Raw genomic sequence first — 17,368 nt, 5'->3', positions numbered from 1 at the left:
AAAAATGTTGGGGGTTAGGGGTTGACACCACGGAGTCCGGTAATGAGTTCCACGCTTCGACAACTCGGTTGCTAAAGTCATATTTTTTACAGTCAAGTTTGGAGCGGTTGATAGGATGGCAAGCAAACAGGTTTGCAAGACTGTATTGACTACAGGTATTCATTAGCTTATGACCACAACTTGAGCCCAAAATTCCTATGCTCTCTCTGCTATTCATTGCTATTTCTGTATTGTCTCGGTGACTGCTGTTGTGAGAACTGTGTGTTCAAATGATGGTTTATGTATGTAAGGCTTTTAGACTTGCGTATGTATTGATTGCTTTATTGGTTTATGACTAGGATTGTCCTTGACTAAGATATTTGCCAAAGTAAACAATATTCTATACACTTACTGTTTGTGAATAGCATTACTGAACTGTTACTCACATCTCTGGCTATCAGCTGGATATCTTCTACACCTCCACGTTTCCTCTGTGTATTTGTATCTTTGATTACTCAGAGATCACTCTGCATACTCTTTAACACTTAACAAAACTGACACCATTAAGTAATGCAATCATGTGACATTGCACTTAATGACATCATCACTTAAATGATGGAGATTCTGGTCCCAAGGGTGGCCATTAAGTGAGGACTGCCTATAGTACGCTTCAAAAGAAGACAGCAGTTTCCTTTTGTCAGTGGTGATTAGCTAGAAGAGACTTAGCACAGCAATAGTAGAGGGGCTAATATTTAATAACTTTACTTTTTTTTTCTTTATTGAATTTTCACAAATAGTTCAAATCACAATTTATTCCATTTTACAGATCATAAACCATCTTTGTTAGTGTGTTTTAGTAATTTTTTTTTCTTTTTTACCTATTACATTCCATTGTATACATTGAACATTATACATTTATTTTCTAATATTTATTACATTTCCTAAATGGTAAATAAAAATATTTACAAGGTAACTGTAGTTTGTTTCAATTGTACTGTTGCTTCGCCATGTATTATTTCTATATTCTCTTTTGAACCCATTCATGCCATTTTTGCCATGTTCGTTTTGATTCCACGATAACTACTTTTTTTCAAAAGGTCTACAGGGGTCTTAAGTGGACAATTGCTTAAATAGGAACCAGCCATGTGCAGCAGTTGTCAAAAAAGCCAAGGCAGTCCTAGGCTGCATTAACAGAGGGATAGAATCAAGATCCCATGAAGTGCTAGCACCAATTTATACCGTGTTTTAAGATCACACCTGGAATACTGCATCCATTTTTGGTCACCATGAGATAAAAAACATGTTGAAACTAGGATAGAGAAAAGCAACCGAGATGATTGGGGAACTAGAGGCTAAAACATATGTTTCAAGTTTCACGATTTATTGGATTTATATGCCGCCCCTCTCCGAAAACTATGAACAGTGATTGCAGAAATTGGGCATGTTTGCCTAACTTAATGAAAAAAAAGGACTAGGGGAGACATGAGAGTACAGTTGGAGGGGCTACCACAAAGAAAAGGAAAGTGACTTATTCTTCAAAGCAACTGAAGTCTGGACAAGAAGCAATGGAAGGAAACCAATCAAAGAGAGAAGCAACAGAACTAAGGAGAAACAATGAGAACAATTAATCAGTGGAGTGGCTTGTTTCCACAACTTGTGGGGAATTCCATCACGGGAAGTTTTCAAGGAGAAATTGGACATCCCCCTGTCCTTAATGGTGCAAGGTCTCCTATTCTGAGCAGGAGATTGGACCAAAAGACCTCCAAAGTTCCGTCCAACTCTGTTATTCTGTTTTCTCCATCTTGGGTACTATACAGATCTGCGGACTTCAGCAAACTGAATCCCCAGCAGTGACAATGGTGGTTGAAATAATAATAATAATAATAATAATAATAATAATAATAATAATAATAATAATAATAATAATAAATTTATTTATTTATTTATTTATTTATATATATACTTATTTATTTATTTATTTGTTCAATTTTTATGCTGCCCTTCTCCTTAGACTCAGGGCGGCTTACAACATGTTAGCAATAGCACTTTTTTAACAGAGCCAGCAAATTGCCCCCACAATCCGGGTCCTCATTTGACCCACCTTGGAAGGATGGAAGGCTGAGTCAACCTTGAGCCGGTGATGAGATTTGAACCGCTGACCTTCAGATCTACAGTCAGCTTCAGTGGCCTGCAGTACAGCACTCTACCTGCTGCGCCACCCCGGCTTATTATTATTATTATTATTATTATTATTATTATTATTATTTATTAGATTTGTATGCCGCCCCTCTCCGAAGACTTGGGGCGGCTCACAACAGTAATAAAAAGGCAATAGAACAAATCCAATATTAAAAAACATATATAAAACCCCAACAATTAAAAACCATACAGCACATACATACCAAACATAAAATATAAAAGCCTGGGGGAGATGTCTTAGTTCCCCCATGCCTGGCGATAAAGGTGGGTCTTGAGTAATTTGCAAAAGACAAGGAGGGTGTGGTCCGTTCTAATCTCCGGGGGGAGTTGATTCCAGAGGGCCGGGGCCGCCACAGAGAAGGCTCTTCCCCTGGGGCCCGCCAAGCTACATTGTTTGGTCGACGGGACCCAGAGAAGGCCAACTCTGTGGAACCTTATCGGCTGCTGGGATTCGTGTGGCAGAAGGCGGTTCCAGAGGTATTCTGGAAATATCCCAGGGCATTAAGTCCACAAATCTGAAAAGCATCCAATAAAGGAAAGCTGATCTACATTTACAAAGCTAGAAACAATAACCAGCTCAACAAAAAGATATAAAAACATGTCTGGCACTCAACTAAATCCAAGCACATTTGATATCCGGAAATAAACCAGCTTTAATCCGGTGTTTAATATTTGCAGAGGCCAAACATTTTTTTTTTTTCCCCTGAGCTGAATAAACGCAGCCTTCGCCCAAAAGAGGCTGAGAGCGGAAGCAACTTTTTAGAAAGATTTGAATAATAAGGGGGAAAAAATAAATAAATACCAGCTTGAAAGTGACCGATCGGTTCGTCTGAGGCTCTTCCACAATTTTTTGCAAGTTCGCAGCAACTGAAACAATAGGAAAGACACACTCAGTGCTGGACATCAAAGCTTTATGCACAAATTTCCCTCCAGTACCAGGCAAGAATATGCAGGCAAAAGGAAGGTCAGTTTGTCCTGATATGTATGCAAGCAAAATAAAGTAACAGAAACTGGCACAGGGCTGAAAACATAAGTAATTTTTTTTCCCAGTATGAGTTGCATTACCTATGACCAAATCTCTGCCATCCACAAGTCCAGCCGAGATGAGTTCTTGCGATACTCCATCTGCAGTGTCTGGAAAGACCATAATTAAGAAAAAGTCTTTATTTTATAGATAAATCAAAGCTGTCTTTGATTTCAGCATTTATGCATTGGAAGTACAGTGATACCTCGTCTTACAAACACCTCGTCATACAAACTTTTCGAGATATAAACCCGGGGTTTAAGATTTTTTTGCTTCTTCTTACAAACTATTTTCACCTTACAAACTGACCGCCGCTGCTGGGATGCCCCGCCTCTGGACTTCTATTGCCAGTGAAGCACCCATTTTTGCACTGCTGGGATTCCCCTGAGGCTCCCCTCCATGGGAAACACCACCTCTGGACTTCCGTGTTTTTGTGATGCTGCAGGGGAATCCCAGCAACGCAAAAATGGGTGCTTCGCTGGTAATGGAAGTCCGGAGGTGGGGTTTCCCAGTGAGGGGAGCCTCAGTGAAATCACAGCATTGCAAAAACACAGAGGTCCGGAGGTGGGGTTTCGAGGACTTCGGTGTTTTTGCGATGCTGCGATTTCATTGATGCTCCCTTCGCTGGGAACCCCCACCTCCGGACTTCCGTTGCCAGCGTAGCGCTCGTTTTTGTGATGCTGGAATTCCCCTGCTGGGATTCCCCTGCAGCATCGCAAAAACACAGAAGTCCAGAGGTGGGGTTTCCCATGGAGGGGAGCCTCAGGAGAATCCCAGCAGCGCAAAAACGGGCGCTCCGGTTGGCAAAAGGAGTGAATTTTGGGCTTGGACGCATTCATCGCTTTTCCATTGATTCCTATGGGAAACATTGTTTCATCTTACAATCTTTTCACCTTAAGAACCTCGTCCCGGAACCAATTAAGTTTGTAAGACGAGGTATCACTGTATCTGATTCTAACTATTTTTTGGTTTTACTGGTAGTCTTCGACTTAGTGACTGTTCGAAAGTGTAATGGCGTTGAAAAAGGGGACTTCTGACCAGTCTTTGAATATATGACCGATGAAGAATTCCCATGGTCATGTGAGCAACATTCAGATGCTTGGCAACTGGTATGTATTTATGATGGTCACACTGTCCCAGCGTCATGTGATCACCTTTTGTGACCTTTCCAGCTAGCTTCAACAAGCAAAGTAAATTGGGTGGTGGTGGTGGTGGTGGTAATTTCCTTAAGAATTGTAGCAAAAAAAGTAATAAAACTGGGCAAAACTCACTTAACAATTGCCATGCTTAGCATCAGGAATTTTAGGTCCAGTTATGGTTGTCAGGGATTACCTACAGTCCTTGTTTAATGAAGGTAATTGAAACTGCAATTCTGTTGCTGAGCAATGTGGCGGCAGAATGGAACTATTTTTTATTTTTATTTTTTATTTATTGGATTTGTATGCCGACCCTCTCCTGTGACCTTTGTTGACTTTTAATTGTACCCAAATCACAATCATGTGACTACAAGGTCACATGATTGGTAGCAATTTTGGGGACCGGCAATAAATATTATCATCATCATCATCATCATCATTTTAATTTAATTTATAGGCTGCTCTGCTCCTTCCATACTTTATTCAGCCTCGTTATAAACTTAAACAGTTGGTTGAACAAACAGTCTTAGAAACATAGAAGATTGACGGCAGAAATAGACCTCCTGGTCCATCTAGTCTGCCCTTATACCATTTCCTGTATTTTATCTTAGGATAGATCTATGTTTATCCCAGGCATATTTAAATTCGGTTCCTGTGAATTTACCAACCATGTCTGCTGGAAGTTTGTTCCAAGCATCTACTACTCTTTCAGTAAAATAATATTTACTCACGTTGCTTCTGATCTTTCTCCCGACTAACCTCAGATTGTGTCTTAATGACTACTTATTCAGCGGCTGTTCAAACTTACAATGACACTGAATGAGGACTGCCTATATTATTGTATATTACTTTGCCTTTATTTTATTATAATCTGCTTCAGACATCTTGTAGCAGGAAGCAAGAAAATATTCTTTTCAACAAAATCACTGCAAAGGTTTGCAGTATTTCATGGGAGATTGAGCTGGGACTAATTAATTGGAAAGGCAAGGTGATGCTACACAGCACCAGGTAATATTCGCAGTTTGAGTTAAACACTTCCCCATCTATAATTCCCATAATCCTCAGCCAAGATGGGAAATGGCCATACAAGTAAGACATAGAAACATAGAAGATTGATGGCAGAAAAAGACCTCATGGTCCATCTAGTCTGCCCTTATACTATTTCCTTTATTTTATTTTAGGATGGATATATGTTTATCCCAGGCATGTTTAAATTCAGTTACTGTGGATTTACCAACCACGTCTGCTGGAAGTTTGTTCCAAGGATCTACTACTCTTTCAGTAAAATAATATTTTCTCATGTTGCTTTTGATCTTTCCCCCAACTAACCTCAGATTGTGCCCCCTTGTTCTTGTGTTCACTTTCCTATTAAAAACACTTCCCTCCTGGACCTTTGACATATTTAAATGTTTCTATCGTGTCCCCTCTTTTCCTTCTGTCCTCCAGACTATACAGATTGAGTATACATCTGGAAGACAAGAGGCATCTGAGAAGTTGCACGTTCAGATTAAATCCCAAATCAAAGGCACAGATTTTAGTGCCTGTCTTTGTTATGAAATGTATGTACAAGCTGATTTATTCTTGCTTTCAGTCCACCTTTCAAACATTATGGGAGCTTGTATCCTGAAAAGATCCCTCAGTAGATCCCATGGATTCATTTTTCAGAAAATCTAGGACATTTCCTTATCTGCTCTAACATGGGGACATTCATTCATTCATTCATTTATCTATCAAATTTGTATGCCGCCCCTCTCCGCAGTTTCGGGGCGGCTAACAACAGTAATAAAACAATATAAACAAATCTGATATTTAAGTTAATTTTAAAAGAAACCCCAATTTAAGAGACCAATCATACATACAGACATCGCAAGCTCCTAAAAACCCACCTCTGCCGTCAGGCATGGGGGAACTGAGATATTCTTTCCCCCTAAGCCTTTACAATTTATGCATGATATGTTTGTTTGTTTGTTTGTATGTATGTTTGGTTTTAGAATTAAGGGTTTTTTAGCTGTTTTGTATTGGATTTACATGCTGTTTTTATTCTGTTGTTAGCCGCACCGAGTCTGCGGAGAGGGGCGGCATACAAATCCAATAAATAATAATAATAAATAATAATAATAAAAAGACATACCATGCATAAATTTTTTATAAGCCATGGGGAAGGGAATATCTCAATTCCCCCATGCCTGATGACAGAGGTGGGTTTTGAGGAGCTTACGAAAGGCAAGGAGGATGGGGGCAACTCTGATATCTGGGGGGAGTTGGTTCCAGAGGGCCGGGGCCACCACAGAGAAGGCTCTTCCCCTGCGTCCCGACAAACGGCATTGTTTAATCGACAGGACCTGGAGAAGGCCAACTCTGTGAGACCTAACTGGTCGCTGGGATTCGTGCGGCAGAAGGCAGTCCCGGAGGTATTCTGGTGTGGTATTCTGGCATGGTCTTTCAGGGAAGCTCTTTTCAAGTGGGATATTTGGCATGTACCCCACCCTCGCCCACCCAGTCAGCACGGGACCCCCAAACAAGACACTGTCACCAACAGGTTGCAAAAGACAGTCTTTCTCATCCCTCTCACCTCTTCCAGGTGTGAATTCAAATCGGATGTCATTCAGCTCCTTTTTTGAATTCCTGCAAGGGTGGAGAGAGACACAGTTAGATTTTATCAGATGAGCTGTGTTACAGACGAACATTAAATCACATCCTGCAAGGAATACAAAACCCGGTTTATTACTGAGACAGGCCTACTGAACCAATATCTGAGGAACAGCCTACAATTAATGTTATCCAGTCCAAACTCTCCTAAACCTACACAATACGTAGTCCTCAAACTTCACTCGGCAACTCATTTAGCAGCAGGAATTTTGGGTTGAATTGTGGTCATAAGTCAAGGACTACCGACAATTTGGGGTCCCGGATGAATGACAGCAGTGGAAAGGCTAACTGTTCCCCCTAGCAAGGAATTCAGAGACACAAGACATTTAGTTGTACCCTGAGCTTATAATAAGCTCATAAAAGTCCCTAGGGCAGTGACTGACTGATTGATTGATTGATTGATTGATTGATTGATTGATTGATTCATTCATTCATTGTTAGAGTTGGAAGGGACCATGTGAGTCATCAAGTCCAACCCTTGCAAACCTTGTTTTCCTCGGGTGCTGAAAGAGCGTACACGCAGGCTGTCACACATGCGCGAGTGCCCACACCCATAATTCAATGCCTGGGGAGGGTGAAAAGAGCTTCCCCTGACCCCCGGAGGCCCTCTGGAAGCCGGAAACGGCCTCCTTCCCAACTTCTGGTAGGCCCAGTAGGCTCATGTTTCGCCCTCCCCAGGCTCCAAAGGTTTCCCTGGAGCTGGGGGAGGGTAAAAACGCCCTCCCCCATCCCTTCAGAGGCTCTCTGGAAGCCAAAAACGGCCTCCCAGAGCCTCTGTGTGAGCCCAAAATCAGCTGGCCGGCACACACATGCACGCTGGAGCTGAGCTAGGGCAACGGCTCGCGTGTCAGCAGACATGGCTCCGCGTGCCACCTGTGTCACCCGTGCCATAGGTTCGCCATCACTGTCCTAGGGAATTGGGCAGCATACAAATTGAATTAAATAAATAAATAATGAAACCACATAATACAAGGAATCCTATTTTGGGCTTAGAATTCACACAGGAGATATTTTGGGTGCTAGACATTTTATCGAGAATCAGAATGCTGTAAATCCATAGCACATGATGTAATATCAATAGAACATATTAATTCAAAGCATCGGATCGGTCTGTGATGGTCACTGGTCCAGCACAGACTGGTAGATAGAAACATAGAAACATAGAAGGCTGACGGCAGAAAAAGACCTCCTGGTCCATCTAGTCTGCCCTTATACTATTTCCTGTATTTTATCTTAGAATGGATCTATGTTTATCCCAGGCATGTTTAAATTCAGTTCCTGTGGATTTACCAACCACGTCTGCTGGAAGTTTGTTCCAAGCATCTACTACTCTTTTAGTAAAATATTTTCTCACATTGCTTCCGATTTCCCCCCCAACTAACTTCAGATTGTGTCCCCTTGTTCTTGTGTTCACTTTCCTATTAAAAACACTTCTCTCCTGAACTTTATACAACCCTTTAACATATTTAAATGTTTCGATCATGTCCCCCCTTTTCCTTCTGTCCTCCGGACTATACAAATTGAGTTCATGAAGTCTTTCCTGATACGTTTTATGCTTAAGACCTTCCACCATTCTTGTAGCCCGTCTTTGGACCCGTTCAATTTTGTCAGTATCTTTTTGTAGGTGAGGTCTCCAGAACTGAACACAGCATTCCAAATGTGGTCTCACCAGTGCTCTATACAGTGGGATCACAATCTCCCTCCTCCTGCTTGTTATACCTCTAGCAATGCAGCCAAGCATCCTACTTGCTTTCCCTACCGCCTGACCGCACTGCTCACCCATTTTTGAGACTGTCAGAAATCACTACCCCTAAATCCTTCTCTTCTGAAGTTTTTGCTAACACAGAACTGCCAATACAATACTCAGATTGAGGATTCCTTTCCCCAAAGGAAAAGATAGGGTTGATTTTTTAAAAAAAGAAATCCCCAGTAAGAAAGAGGCACCTGGTCCCGAGTCACCCAATGAGCTTGTATGGTACAGGGAGGATAAGAGCTTCCTCCCGTGGTTATGAAAGTTGGACCTCAAAAAATTAAGACAGAAAGAAAATAGACTCGTCTGAGCTGTGGTGCTGCACATTCCTTGGACAGCAAAGGAGCTAACAAGCAAGTCCAATGACCAGACATAGTCATTGGAAGGAAAAATCACAAAACAGGGTCTCACTTGCTTTGGCCCTGTCATTCAGGGGAATTCACTGGAGAAAACGATTATATTTGGAAGGGTTAGCGGTAAAAGGAAACCAGACATCCCAAGAACATGGTGGCTGGGCACCATCTAGAACACAGGACAACTCAAAGAAATAGTGAAAGATTGGAAGATGAGGAGGGACGGGCCCATTGAATTGCCAAAAATTAGACATGATTGAATGGGTAACATCAGCAGACGAACCTGGATCTTTCCATTCCAGGTCCAGCATCCCTGCCCCTAGAGCAGTATAACTTTCTTCCATACCCAGACCGCTTACCTTAATCGTAGAACAAGACTTATTGGGATTTTGGGCTCTTCTTGTGCTGTAGGTGCAGGAGGTGCCTTATCAAAGACAAAAGGGAAATTTAAAAAAAATCCATGGAAAAGACTTTCAACTTATGACTACAACAATGGAACCTAAAAATTCCATTGCTGAGCAAGACAATTGTTAAGAGATTTGGTCCTGACTTTATGACTTTTTTTTTTTGCTAAAGTTGTTAAGTGAATGTTGCAGTTTATTGGATCATGTAATTATTCAACATATTTGGCTTTCCTCATTGACTGTGGGTCCTCCTAGACCAGTGATGGTGAAACTTTTTTCCCTTGTGAACCTTCCCGAAAGTGCATGCGCGTATACTGTCTCGCCTGCATGAGTGCCCACACCCATAATTCAGTGCCCGGGAAGGGCGAAAATTGCCTCCATTGCCCCTTCCAGGAGGCTCTCTGGAGGCCAGAAACAGCTTGTTTCCCAACTTCTGGTGGGCCCAGTAGGCCCGTTTTTCAGCTGGCCGGCGCACACATGCGTGCTGGAGCTGAGCTAGAGCAATGGCTCACGTGCTGGCAGATATGGCTCTGTGTGCCACCTGTGGCACCCGTGCCATAGGTTCGCCATCACTGTCCTAGACCCACAGCTGAGATTAGAATAACATCTCTTGGCTGTGACTAGGGGGACTTTCACACAGGCCTGACTGGTATTTGGATAGGGAGTCTCTTCTCACAGTCACTCATGCCCTTGTCGCCGCACGAATCCCAGCGACCAATTAGGTCCCACAGAGTGGGCCTTCTCCGGGTCCTGTCAACTAAACAATGTTGTTTGGCAGGACCCAGGGGAAAAGCCTTCTCTGTGGCGGCCCCGGCCCTCTGGAACCAACTCCCCCCAGAGATTAGAATATCCCCCCCACCCTCCTTGCCTTTCGTAAGCTTCTTAAAACCCACCTGTCGTCAGGCATGGGGGAATTAAGATATTCTTTCCCCCTAGGCTTCTACAATTTATGTATGATACGTTTGTATGTATGATTGGTTTTAAAATAAAGGTTTTTAGCTACTTTAGTATTGGATTGTCGCATGTTGTTTTTACCACTGTTGTTAGCCGCCCCGAGTCTACGGAGAGGGGCGGCATACAAATCCAATAAAATGAAATGAAATGAATGAAATGTCACCTCATGGCTCGACTACTGCAATGTGCTCTACATGGGGCTATCCTTAAAGAACGTCCAGAAATTTAAACTTGTCCAGATTGCAGCTGCATGAGCTGTTGTGGGAGTACCTAGGTACACCCTCATACCGGGTGGTCAAAAAATTGAAACACTTGAATTTTTGGCATCATAATGTTTGAACATGTTCAAATCAATCAAAACTTGACATATTTTTATGTGGTTTTTTTTAAATTAATTCTGTTATTTGATATCTTTTTAAACTACCTTTTTTTAAAACAGAAATTTAAGGAAGTTGGTTATAACCTTCTAGGAATGGCAGACCTCTCAGACTTTCAAAGAGGCCAAATTGTTGGTGCTCGAATGGCAGGTGCGAGTGTAACAGAAAGTGCCCGAATGTTTGGCATTTCAAGAGGTCATGTCTCAAAAGTAATGACTGCTTTTGAAAGAGAAGGGAAAACGTCCTCAGCCAAGCCCAGGTCTGGTCAAAAGTCGAAGTAGTTTGAGAGAGACCGTCGGACTCTAAAGTGAATTGTTAGAGCGGATCGCAAGACAGAAGCTCCTAAAATCACTGCAGAGCTCAATACACACGTATAGAACCCAGTTTCCACAAAAACTGTTCGAAGGGAGCTTCACAAATCTGGATTCCACGGAAGAGCTGCAAGGTGTTTCCATTTTTATGTCCACCCGCTGTAACTCCGACACTCCGCAAGCTGCACTGGCTACCATTGGATCTCCGGATACAATTTAATGTGTTGGTTATCACATATAAAGCCCTATATGGCTTAGGACCAGATTATTTACGGGACCGTCTTCTGCCCCATAATTCCCAGGGGCCGATTAGAGTCCACAGGGTCCGCCTTCTTCTGGTCCCGTCAGCCAAACAGTGCCGACTGGTGGGGCCGTGGGCCAGGGCCTTCTCTGTGGCAGCCCCTTTGCTCAGGAACCAACTGCCCCTGGAGATCTGTACTGCCCCCACCCTCCTGGCCTTCTGGAAAACCTTAAAAACATAGCTTTGCCGGCAGGCCTCGGGGTGCTGAGCTACAGCACTCTGCTCCGGTACAGAAGTGATGAGTGTTTTTTATTGATTGCTTTTATTGATTGTTGGGCTTTCAATTGTTGTATACTTTTATTATTGTACACTGCCCAGAGTCTGTTGGGAGTTCCTAAACCTAAACTTTGCTTGTTGGAAGCCGGCTGGTGTTGTGGCCCAGCTCTGGCCCAGCTCCTGCCCCAAGGACTGTGGATGTGGGGGAGGCATCCACATGCCGCAGGCCTCTTTTGCTCCTGGTGGAATCTGCTGATGAAGGCTCCTCTGACCAAGAAGACATGAGTGACAGGGAGGAGGAGAGTGTGGCAGACAGCTCAGAAGGAGATCAATTATCTAGCTCCTCCTTGGATTCAGAACAAGAGTTAATGATACAGCCACGCATGCGGAGAGCGATGCATAGGCAGCAACAACTGAGAGATTATTATCAAAGAAAATGAGGCCACCTGTGGTTGGCTGGGGCTGTGGTAATTAGTGAGGCTGCTATAAATAGCAGCCTGTGGGTTTGGCCATTGTGGAGGATTATCTGATCGTTGTGTTTCGTGACTGCTTTACTGACTTGGACTTTTTGTGTGCTGATTTTTCCCCGCTTTGAAACTAAACCAGAGCAAAGTGTGTTTCACTTTGTGAAAGAAGAAGGACTGTGAATTGCCCCACAGCTGCAAGCGAAGTATCACAGAACTGATAAGGGACTTGTATAAATTACCAGTTTGTTTGGAGACGAGTGCTCTTTACTATACCAAAAGAGGGCTTGGTTTAAGTGACTTTTCATTATAAAGAACATTGTTTTGAATTTTCAAACGTGTGTGTGTCTGAAATTTGTACCTGTGAATTTTTGGGAAGATTCTACCAGAGAGCCCCGCAGAACAGCTGGGAAGGTTGAGAATGATACTCCCATGAAAGTATAATTGTCATAAAGTACATGTTATTTTCTAAACGTCTGAATTTTGGCCATGTGACCGTGAGGCTGCTCCAATGGTAGTAAGTGTGAAAAACTGTTCATAAGTCACTTTTTTCAGTGTCATTGTAACTTTGAAATAGTCAAAAATTACCTGTAATCATATATTTACCTTCTCAAAAAACTGAAGAGCTGATCATTTCAAAGGCAGGCTGAGAAATAAATAAATTGAGGTGTTTCTCAATTGGACCCCAAATGAAAACTTTCTGGGTTTTAATATTTTTAACATACACTGCTCAAAAAAATAAAGGGAACATTTAAACAACAGAATATAACTCCAGGTAAATCAAACTTCCATGAAATCAAACTGTCCACTTAGGAAGCAACACTGACTGACAATCAATTTCCCATTCTGTCGTGCAAATGGAATAGTTGTGCAAATGAAATATTCAATGAGAATATTTCATTCATTCGGATCTAGGATGTGTTATTTTGAGTGTTCCCTTTAATTTTTTTGAGCAGTATATTTTGTCCAGCATCTGGTCAATCCATAAAATTTGGAAGAATATTCAGGAAGGGAATTTTCTTGGGTCACTCTCAACTTGCCTGGATTTTGACCCTGACGTCCTATTAACACATGGGATTTATTTATTCTATCCTTCGGTTGCAGTGTGTGATTTGACACATTCTAACCTTTGGCACAGAAAGGACTTCGATATGTTCTTTTTATTAATTTTGGTTTTTAACAGATCCTTCATAAGGCCCACTCAAAGTGAAAAGAAAGTAGCACGGCTGCACAGTGTTGTGGTTAGCTCTGGCCAAGCTCCTGCCCCAAGGACTGTGGATGTGGGGGAGACATCCACATGCTGCAGGCCTGTTTTGCCCCTGGTGGAATCTGCCGATGAAGGCTCCTCTGACCAAGAAGACATGAGTGACAGGGAGGAGGAGAGTGTGGCAGACAGCTCAGAAGGAGATCAATTATCTAGCTCCTCCTTGGATTCGGAACAAGAGTTAATGATACAGCCACGCATGCGGAGAGCGATGCATAGGCAACAACAACTGAGAGATTATTATCAAAGAAAATGAGGCCACCTGTGGTTGGGTGGGGCTGTGGTAATTAGTGAGGCTGCTATAAATAGCAGCCTGTGGGTTTGGCCATTGCGGAGGATTATCTGATCGTTGTGTTTCGTGACTGCTTTACTGACTTTGACCTTTTGTGTGCTGATTTTTCCCCGCTTTGAAACTAAACCAGGGCAAAGTGTGTTTCACTTTGTGAAAGAAGAAGGACTGTGAATTGCCTCACAGCTGCAAGCTAAGTATCACAGAACTGATAAGGGACTTGTACAAATTACCAGTTTGTTTAGAGATGAGTGCTCTTTGCTATACCAAAAGAGGGCTTGGTTTAAGTGAATTTTCATCATAAAGAACATTGTTTTGAATTTTCAAACGTGTGTCTGAAATTTGTACCTGTGAATTTTTGGGAGGATTCTACCAGAGAGCCCGACAGAAGACACAGAATCCACTAATGCAGAGCAAAATAATAGCCAAACTAGGTCAGAAAGGATTTTGTGAGCTGGGAACGATGGAACTTAGAATCCTAATATCCATGGAAACTCATAGAATAGATAAGAGACACTGAATGGAACGATGGTAAAAAGGAGGTCGGGAAAACAGGGGAAGAGTAGCAATTGTATATCATGTAATCAGAACCAATCTTTATAAAAACTAATTATTTTTTACTACAGATATTGTTATTTGGAAGGTTGATCTGCAGAAAAATTTCAGGTAGTCCTCAACTTATTTACTGACTGTTTAAAGTAAACAACAACACTGAAAAAAGAACCTGACCTATGATTGCGTTTCATATTTGTGACTGTTCACAGCCTCCCCATGGTCATGTGATCAAAATCCAGCCAATTAGCAACTGACTCCCATTTATGATGGTTGTAGCATCCCGGGGTCATGTGGTTACTTTTTGTGAACTTCTGACAAGCAGAATCAATGCGGAATCCAGATTCACTTAACTGTAGCAGAAAGGTCGTAAAATGGGCTAAATTTTACTTTAAAATTGTCTCGCTTAACAATAGAAATTTTGGGCTCAATTGTAGTAAATCAAGCACTGCCTTTATATTGCATTATGAGTCATTCTAAATCTGGCAGGAGATTGTAGTAGACAAATTTATTTATTATACTACTGCAAGTACTGTATTTTTCGGAGTATAAGACGCTCCCTTTTCCTCCCTAAAAGAGGCTGATAATTTGAGTGAGTCTTATACTCTGAATGTAGCTTCCCCCAGCCCCAGCCCTAACTAGCTGCTAACAATGTTCCCATCTCTTACCAGCTTGCAAGCTCTTTCATTGTTACTCTCTGCAAAGAATGTTTTCCAAGCCCAAAGTCTCTGCAGGGTTTTTTCCATTGTTCTATTTGCTCCGAATGTTTCTTTCCAGGTGCTAACGAAGTTCCCAGCTCTTATTGGCTTGCAAGCTCTTTCATTGTTACTCTCTGCAAAGAATGTTTTCCAAGCCCAAAGTCTCTGCAGGGTTTTTTCTATTGCTCTACTTGCTCCGAATGTTTCTTTCCAGGTGCTAACGAAGTTCCCAGCTCTTATTGGCTTGCAAGCTCTTTCATTGTTACTCTCTGCAAAGAATGTTTTCCAAGCCAAGTCTCTGCAGGGTTTTTTCCATTGTTCTACTTGCTCCGAATGTTTCTTTCCAGGTGCTAACGAAGTTCCCAGCTCTTATTGGCTTGCATGCTCTTTCATGGCTACACTCTCCAAATAAAGTTTTTTTAAAGCCCTAACCAGGGGATAAAATAATGTGCTGGCTAAAGACGCTAGCCAAATGAATACCTGGTAAGCAGATTTTCCCCCCCTATTTCCCTCCCCCAAAACTAAGGTGCGTCTTGTATTCTGGTGCGTCTTATACTCCGAAAAATACTGTCGTTTCTTGATTGATGACCATTCATTTAGCGACTGAAGTTATGAAGGCACTGAAACATAGGACTGGTGTTTGCACTTACAATTATATATTATAATTGCATATTATAATTATATTATAATATAATATTATTATATTATATATTATAATATACTATATTATTATATAACCAAGTATCTGCTTGGTTATGTAATGATTTGGGCGTCTGTTCCATATTTACAACTGTTTGCAACAGCTCACGGTCACATGATTGCCATTTTGCGATCTCCACGGACAACTTCAAAGTTGCAGGAAGTTGCAAGTCCTGATCACATGATACCTTGATTAATGAGGGTAAATGATGAGCTGAATGACCACAATTGGGAGTATCCTAACTAAATGAGTTAACCATGTGGGTGTTTTGCTTAATGAGCATTTCACTGAGCAATGGAGTTGCTGCTCCCATTCAGGGTTGTTAAACGAGAATTACCTGTAGTAATACTGCAACTGTGGTGTTACTACTACTGCTATCAAATTTGTTCCATCAAAATCTGTAGGAATGGCCGTCTTTAGCAGCTGTTCAGCATGGAGAAAAATACAGAGCCGGGGTGGCGCAGCAGGTAGAGTGCTGTACTGCAGGCCAGTGAAGCTGACTGTAGATCTGAAGGTCAGCAGTTCAAATCTCATCACCGGCTCAAGGTAGGTAGGTAGGTAGGTAGGTAGGTAGATACAGTAGGTAGATAGAAAGATAGATAGATAGATAGATAGATAGATAGATAAGATAGATACAGTAGGTAGGTAGGTAGCTAGATACAGTAGGTAGGTAGGTAGGTAGGAAGGTAGGTAGGTAGATACAGTAGGTAGATAGAAAGATAGATAGATAGATAGATAGATAGATAGAGAAGATAGATACAATATATAGATAGGTAGCTAGGTAGGTAGGTAGATACAGTAGGTAGGTAGGTAGATACAGTAGGTAGATAGATAGAAAGAAAGATAGAAAGATAGATAGATAGATAGAGAAGATAGATACAATGGATAGGTAGGTAGCTAGGTATGTAGGTAGCTAGATACAGTAGGTAGGTAGGTAGGTAGATACAGTAGGTAGATAGATAGAAAGATAGATAGATAGATAGATAGATAGAGAAGATAGATACAATAGATAGGTAGGTAGCTAGGTAGGTAGCTAGATACAGTAGGTAGGTAGGTAGGTAGGTAGGTTGGTAGATAGAGAAGATAGATACAGTAGATAGATAGATAGATAGATAGGTAGGTAGGTAGGTAGGTAGGTAGGTAGGGAGAGAGAGAGATACAATAGATAGGTAGGTAGGTAGCTAGATACAGTAGGTAGGTAGGTAGATAGATAGAGAAGATAGATACAGTAGATAGATAGATAGATAGATAGATAGATAGATAGATAGATAGATAGATAGATATAGATAGATACAGTAGATAGATAGACAGACAGACAGACAGACAGACAGACAGACAGACAGACAGACAGACAGACAGACAGACAGACAGACAGATACCACTCCAATGGGAAGATGAACAGTGTTCAGCATATAACCCTGGAAGCCTTTTCAGACAATACTGTATGCCCTCTAGAATTGGATACAACTGGGCAGGGGAACATTTTACCTTTGTCCTTTAAGCTCCCCCCCTGGGCCTTACCTGTGCTGCGGAAGGAGCTGCTGCTGGGGTCTGAGAAGCTGGACCAGGGGCAGCAACAGGAGGTTGTGCAGGAACCTGACCTGCAGGCTGAGGTAGTTGAGCAGCAGGCTGGTCTTGGAGGTTGAGCAAAGGGCCCGTTGGCTCAGCTGATGGAAACAGCTGTAACAAAATGAATGAATGAATGAACAAAATACACTGCTCAAAAAAAATAAAGGGAACAATCAAAG

At 41.9% G+C, this 17,368-nt stretch overlaps 1 protein-coding gene across 3 annotated transcripts in view; it reads right to left on the bottom strand.

Moving 5' to 3' along the window:
- Positions 1 to 17,368, bottom strand: part of OXSR1 (oxidative stress responsive kinase 1) — a 113,059-nt gene that overhangs the window by 5,371 nt on the left and 90,320 nt on the right. For all 3 annotated transcript variants that reach the window (XR_011560554.1, XR_011560555.1, XM_070766888.1), the window contains exons 13-17: positions 17,142 to 17,300; positions 9,450 to 9,514; positions 6,911 to 6,963; positions 3,244 to 3,312; positions 2,981 to 3,045 (exon numbers count right to left, since the gene is read on the bottom strand). Coding sequence is in view for 1 of the 3 variants with exons in the window: in XM_070766888.1 (XP_070622989.1) it covers positions 2,981 to 3,045; positions 3,244 to 3,312; positions 6,911 to 6,963; positions 9,450 to 9,514; positions 17,142 to 17,300 (411 nt within the window). In the remaining 2 variants the exon portion in view is untranslated. The remainder of the gene's footprint in view (positions 1 to 2,980; positions 3,046 to 3,243; positions 3,313 to 6,910; positions 6,964 to 9,449; positions 9,515 to 17,141; positions 17,301 to 17,368) is intronic.

The sequence above is a fragment of the Erythrolamprus reginae genome, chromosome Z (assembly GCF_031021105.1).
Source record: "Erythrolamprus reginae isolate rEryReg1 chromosome Z, rEryReg1.hap1, whole genome shotgun sequence".
In the NCBI taxonomy this organism is placed as follows: domain Eukaryota; kingdom Metazoa; phylum Chordata; class Lepidosauria; order Squamata; family Dipsadidae; genus Erythrolamprus; species Erythrolamprus reginae.
This window is presented reverse-complemented; position numbering and strand designations above follow the sequence as displayed.